This window comes from Sesamum indicum, linkage group LG12 (assembly GCF_026168435.1).
Source record: "Sesamum indicum cultivar Baizhima isolate 11 linkage group LG12, ASM2616843v1, whole genome shotgun sequence".
Lineage (NCBI taxonomy): Eukaryota > Viridiplantae > Streptophyta > Magnoliopsida > Lamiales > Pedaliaceae > Sesamum > Sesamum indicum.
In genome coordinates, this window is record NC_142668.1 from 8,593,197 (window position 1) to 8,599,820 (window position 6,624).

The 6,624-nt window shown below is 32.4% G+C and overlaps 1 protein-coding gene across 1 annotated transcript; it reads right to left on the bottom strand.

The window, feature by feature from the left end:
- Window positions 1-1,581: 1,581 nt before the first annotated feature.
- On the bottom strand, window positions 1,582-4,484 carry XTH9 (xyloglucan endotransglucosylase/hydrolase 9). Its single transcript, XM_011102015.3, has 4 exons — window positions 4,255-4,484; window positions 3,970-4,070; window positions 3,032-3,225; window positions 1,582-2,187 (listed from the first exon to the last, which is right to left on the bottom strand). Exons 1-4 carry the CDS (start codon window positions 4,412-4,414, stop codon window positions 1,767-1,769), a joined length of 876 nt encoding a protein of 291 aa, XP_011100317.1. The 5' UTR covers window positions 4,415-4,484; the 3' UTR covers window positions 1,582-1,766.
- Between the last annotated feature and the right edge of the window lie 2,140 nt (window positions 4,485-6,624).

The window sequence follows — 6,624 nt, forward strand, 5'->3', positions numbered from 1 at the left end:
TTACTGAGTTTGTTGATATTAACATAAAAGACTGAATGAAATGACATTCACCCTCGACTGATTTGCTACTGACTTATTGCACGTCGAACCAGTTTTTTCCGACTAAACTACTTTTATGATAGAAAAAATATACATTCTCACATGTATTAATACGTGAAGACATATGAAGACAAAATTTATATATAATTATATCAAATTTTTAAAAAAAAATATATAACCCTAATTAAATATAAAATAGTAAATGCTTGACCTTTGGCTTTGGAAGTCATTCCCAGCAGGGCAGGGTATTGAACGGTGCACTGAACCCTCGTGATAAATACTGAATTTAATAATTCAGATTGTGAATAGGGGCCCACCATAGCTAGCTTTTCAATAGGAGTGAGTCATCATGGGCCCACCGAATTTATGTTGTGTGCCTTGTTATTGGTGATGATCAGTCAGAGCGTGAGCATTGGCCCCACATCTCTACCCCCACCCCCATGCCTTAATTATACTCCACTATTATTGCAGTCTTAATTTCCTCACACCTTTCGCATGTTCAACAAGACAGCATCGCTCTCTGCAACAAAATTATACGTTCAAGTTCTATCCGTCTTCGGTTTGTTCCGTCTATCAAATAAGTTAATCATTTTGAATTTATCGATACTAATAAAAATTCATATTTATTTCTTTATTAATATATTATTAATTTATCAAAAATTAAACAAATTTTTTTATGACTAAACTATCCTTAAATATTTCACACGTCAATGTATGTGAAGAGGTTTATTTTCACCCTTATAAAGATAATTTAGTCATAAAAGAATTGTTGTACTTGAATAAATCAATAACAAGTCAACCGAGGTCAACTATTAATTTTCATTCATTTTTTTTTTTTTGTTAATATCAATAAATTTGGTGAAATTTAACTAATTGAGAGACCTATTTGTTAGATGAAAGCAAACCTTACGAATACTTTTTTCAAATCATAAGAATTTTACATATAATTACATTAAATTTAGGAGAGGACAGTGTAATAATTCCATCATTTTATTTTATAAATTTAAAATATAAATGTCGTAGTTGATTTAGAAAACAAATAAAGACGAAAGCAACCTACTACAATCATTCATAGGATAATTGCATTTGAGATAAATGCGCTTTTCCAGCCCCAAAATATCCTACACATGTCGTGTCACATTAATCCCATAAAGGTAATTAAACCCGCTAAGGTGACCAACCGGTTTTAATTCAAGATGTATATTTAGGAGGTCTTGGGAGTGTGTTGTGTGGAGAGAAATTCAAAAAAAAAAAAAAATAGAAAGAAAGAAAAAACAACAAAAATCGCACTAATAATGTTACTGATAATTTTTAGGCCCAAAATGCGCTTATCGTTTAGGCCCTATAAAATAATTACAATATTTAAAACAAATCTTACTGAAAATTATAATTTTTATAATATATACTAATGTAAGTAGAAAATACATTTTTGAGCTTTTCCTTCAAATCCAAATTCTTGTTATAAATGTATATATATATATATATAGATATATATTATGTAATAAGAATTGAAAATGGGGAGTGGCGGCAAGTCTTGGAGAATTACCAAAAATTCTAAATAAATTGAATGAAAGGAACCAAAGACTTGAATTCAAACTAACTAATGATATATCTTACATAGTGGGAAAAGCAGCAAACACCCAAAATACCAACACATGGAGCTCATGTCAAATTGACTTCATCTAACAACACCTTCTTTACAAGTGTGACGGCCATCATGCATGCACTCAGTGGCGGTGGTGCTCGCACTCCACCGGAGTAACCGGAAACCTCGTTGCGTCGTAGCAGTAGTCGTACACCATATGGTTAGCCCTCACCCACAGCAGCTGGTGGCTCTGGTGCAGGCTGAGCTCAGACATTGTTGGCTCGTCCCACCAGTACCGTCTCTCGCCACCACTGCTGCACCGTCTCATGTTGTCGGCCGCTGCCACTGCATCAGGGCACTCACAGCCATTGATCTCGAACCCTTTGTAGGAGGCTATGAAAGGCGCATGTGTCCAATCCGTGTGCACCCTCCCGCCCTGTGTGGCCCAGTCGTCAGCATTCCATATCGAGCTGTAAACGCCCATTGCTTGGTCCTTTGGGTAGGGTACGCCTTTGTGCTCCAAGTTGGAGTGTACACGCACAGGAGTTTCGTCCACCAGGAATCTGTAGAAGTCATTCGGAAATAATACACAAAAGTTAGTCAAATATAAGGTTCAAAATACAATTAAATTTCTTATTTCAAATAATATCAAACATGCTATTCCGTTTAACATATATGCGTCGTATACACACAAATAGTATTATCTATTTCATTTAGGAGAAAGTTTCATATATATATTACTTGAAATAGAAAATAAATATACTTAAAAATAAAAAATTCAATCCACTACAAAAACTTCACTATTTCATATCAAGATTTGGGATTTTTATCTATTTTTGAGAATGCAAAAGTGAGACTCTTTTGAGAGCCCACAAGCCAAAATTGGTAGAAAGACATGAGAATGTATTATGTAAATTGTGTATGTATATGATACTATCCATGTAGTAAACCATACATGATATTCCATTTCATTCTCAATTTTCAATTTTTAACGAAATTAATAAGATAAACTACTTTCAAATTAGTCAATGAAACTATTAATTTATATCATATATTATATTATAAACAATTTTCATATTTTTTTTATTTTAAAGATTGAAAATTAAGAATGAAAATAAAGACAAGGCTATGAGCTATCTACAAAGAATGATGGCATATAATTGTGCATGGTAAGGGGATTGATTGATTGATTGATATATGGGGTGAAAAAAATGTTGTTGCTTTATGCCATAGCTTTTCACTTTTCAGTACAAAATGATTCCATCTGCATGGGACCATGGTGCAAGTCCCATGTTCCACCTCTGGATGTGTGTGTTCACCGAAGGCAACAAAGTAAGAAAAAACACAGACACACGCATGTATGTGTGTGAGAGAAAGGAGAGAGAGAGAGAGGGAAGAGGGGCTTACACAACTTGGCGCTGGTTCCAGAGAATGGAATAGGAGTGGAAATCCTTGGTGGGGTCGAACCAGAGGTTCAGCCTTTGTTCTCTGTTCCCAACTCCATTAACGTAGACATTGGTCTGGACAAGGTAAGGTTCGCCGGTGGTGTTGCCCAAGAACTCGAAATCGAACTCATTGTGATACGGGCCGTCTGATGACATCTGCCCACATTCATCAATCACCAAATCATGGGTTAGAACACGTTGGATGCTGAAGAAAGTTTCTCAAAGAGAAGAAAGGATGGATGGGTTGGCTTTTAGCACATTAATGGCAGACAGGAAATAAGGTGAGGAATTAAATAAACTTTCACAAGACTGAAATGAAAAGCCAGCTGTATGTTTTCCTCTACAGGAAATTTTAGTCCGAGACTAAATTTAAATCAATCAAACACATGTTGTATAATTAATGTACAGTGAAAAAAAAATCAAGAATTTTCCTATACTTTGACATAATTAATCAACCCAAAACAAAAACAGCTGCAAACTTGTGAAACTTTTTTACCTTTACTCTAACAAAGTTTTTGCAAATGCATTCAATGAACCTCAAATAAATAGCAATGATGGTTGTCTGTAATGGATTGCCATACTCATATACAAATTCCTTTTTTCATAAATAAATTCCAGTGAAAATCGAATACAAAACATCTTATTTGGCCTATTTGTGATACCATATCCAACGATCTTCTCATCGAAAACATTAACAAGTTAATATTTAATCTTTTACCACATTATCATATAACACTCCATGTCATATCAACCGGTGTATTTTCTACTGTACAATTTTTAAATTACTAATTCATTCATATACAAAAATGTGAACGAAGATCGCCGGCGTGATCATGTGTGTGATGGTTAGTGAGCAGAGCAACATGAGTAGAAAAATAGGAAGAATAATAACAAGCTTACATAGAAAGCAGTGACAGTCCCAGCAGAGTCACCTTCCACAAGCTTAATCTGAACAGTGACTTTCCCAAACATATACTTACTCTTCGATGAAAATCCGGCACCTAACAACATTCATCCAAAAAATTTCCCATTACGCCGCAAATCACAGTAAAAAGAAGAACCCAAAACGCAAAACTCGCACTACTTGTCAAAGCCAACAACTGAACAACAGAAAGCGGCAGCGGTATTAAACAGGGGCATTTCCATAAACACTTAGAATGCAGAGGAAACAGAAAGGGGGGTTACCAGAGTAGTTGTCGAGCTTCATCCTGAGAACCTCTCCTTCGTACGTGAAATGGTCCACGGCCCAACTGGGCTGAAAGAGCTCTTCAAATTTTGATGAACTCACACACCCCACCACTGCTAATGCAGCGAACATCACCCAAATCGCATACCCGTTCGCCATTTTCGCAGTTTTTTTGTGAATTTTGAGAGGAGAGAAGAGGAGAAGATAGCGGAGGTGGTTGTAGCAATGGAAGTGAAGAGGAGGGCTTTATATAGGGAGCAGCATCCATGAGGCTTGGCTTCAGTGGAAAGCCACTCTGCCCCGTCATCTGTTTTTCAATTGCATGTCCAATTCCACGTCGGACGCTGTTCCCGATGGAGAGAAATCATAGCGCCTTTGAGCCGTTGCTCGCCGGCTTAGTTATCTTCTAATTATTCGGCTCCCACTCAATTTTGATTTATGACAGGTACGGTAGAGATCTTCTATTTTTGTTCAAATTAAATTTAGTCAAAACATAATAAATTTGGTATATTTATTATATAATTGATCATTTTTAAAAAGAAAAGTCACTTTAAACTCACAAACGACGGTTAATATTAACATTACATCAATTTTTTGTAAATTAAAAAAATGCCCTTCATAATAAAATAACTAAATTACTCAATTTTTTCAAAATTTACATTAATTATGAAATTATTTTCTTTCTTTTTCGTTAATGTAATATATTGCTTTATATATTATTCTTATTTATAATATATTTTAAAATATTAAATATTATTTATTATATGTACGGGAGGCTATGCCATGCTGGCTAGTTAAATTATACATCAGCGACTATATAATAAATTTATTATATTTATCATATAATTGATTTTTGTTTGGTCAAACTCAATTAGAATCTCTATGTTACCTTAATAAAAAAATTAAAAAATATAATCAAATTAGCTTTAAATTTAAAAATACAGTTTCATTCCTGTGAATGTAATATTAATGTATATTATTAAAGTCGGATGGAAGATCTTTTTTTTCTGAAAAGTATTCTATTCTCAAATATTTATTGTGTTACATATAGGGGTGGGACAGTATGGTAAACCAATCGAACTATGTCAAAATTAAACAAATCGAGAATTCAATTCAATATTCAGTATGAAGTTTCGCAAAAATAAGGTATTCAGTTTGGTTTTGGTTACCGGCTAATCAAACTGAACCAAATACCAACTTTATTTTTTTAATTCATATGTATACATAAATACCGAATATTCACTATAAGAAAATAGAAAATCAGTGACAAAGAAAATCAAGTAACAATTTTAATATTGTCACTAATTATATATAGTTAGTGACAGAACTGTTTATTTTGTCACAATAAGGAATTTCATAATTTTAAAAAATTATTATTATTTTGTAAAAGTTGTTATTAACATGAATTAATTACAAAAAAGATATGCACAAAATTGTCACTAGATACAATTAGTGACTCATGTATAGTGACGATCCAGTGACAACAAATAATACTTGTTACTATTTTATGTTATCACTAAGTCGTCACTAATTATATTTAGTGATAATTTTATACATATTTTTTTATCACTAATAATTATATAGCGACAAGATAAAAATTATGATAACTTAATACATATATATATATTATTAATGATAACTTTAAAATTATCATTTGATAGTTTATCACTAGTATTATATTTTTCTTGTAGTGATTTTTGTGAAATGAGGAAAAAATATTAGACATGTTTTAACATTTTTAGGGGCTCTAATTTATAGTTAAAGGCATAAACAATCAAATATAGATTATTGGATTCATGTATTGGAGGTTTTATTTAGTTTCATTTTATTTTATTTGTATATATTAGATTGTGTTTGATCTTAATATTAGAATTGGATTCCTGTTTGTATTTAATTTTTCTTGTACTTTTTATTGGAATTTAGAATGAAAAAAATATTATTTACCTTTACAAGAGATAAATTTGTAATTTTGCCATTTTAATTCTTTTTATGAGGAAAATATCGATCAGTTCGATTTTTAATAGAACTGAATCGAAACTTTCGATTATTATCATATCAAACCGAAAAAATTATTTCGGGCCTCAGTACGCCATTTTGCATATCAATGAAGTATTTTTTAGGTGGTAACCTCGCAATAAGATATTTTGGATTCGGGTTTCGAGAATGTCTATATACAACTATTGATGTATTCTTTTATTCAAAATTTGGTTTGGAATTATTGCTATATTTTAATTAGTTTTTTTTTTTTTTAAAGAAAAATGAATAGAATGAATAAATTCACAAAATACAAAATCCTTAAAAGTTGCCAACAGACCCTAAAGTGAGGTCCCCAAAGTGAGAAATCAAAATTTGGGAGCCGTTTGGGTGAG

Bases quoted from the DNA above. Each gene is read 5' to 3' on its own strand.
- XTH9 (XM_011102015.3), bottom strand. From the start codon at position 4,414: ATGGCGAACGGGTATGCGATTTGGGTGATGTTCGCTGCATTAGCAGTG. The intron at 4,071-4,254 runs GTAACCCCCCTT...GAATGTTGTTAG, and splicing joins GAAGCTCGACAACTACTCTG to GTGCCGGATTTTCATCGAAG. The intron at 3,226-3,969 runs GTAAGCTTGTTA...GAATGTGGGCAG, and splicing joins GGACTGTCACTGCTTTCTAT to ATGTCATCAGACGGCCCGTA.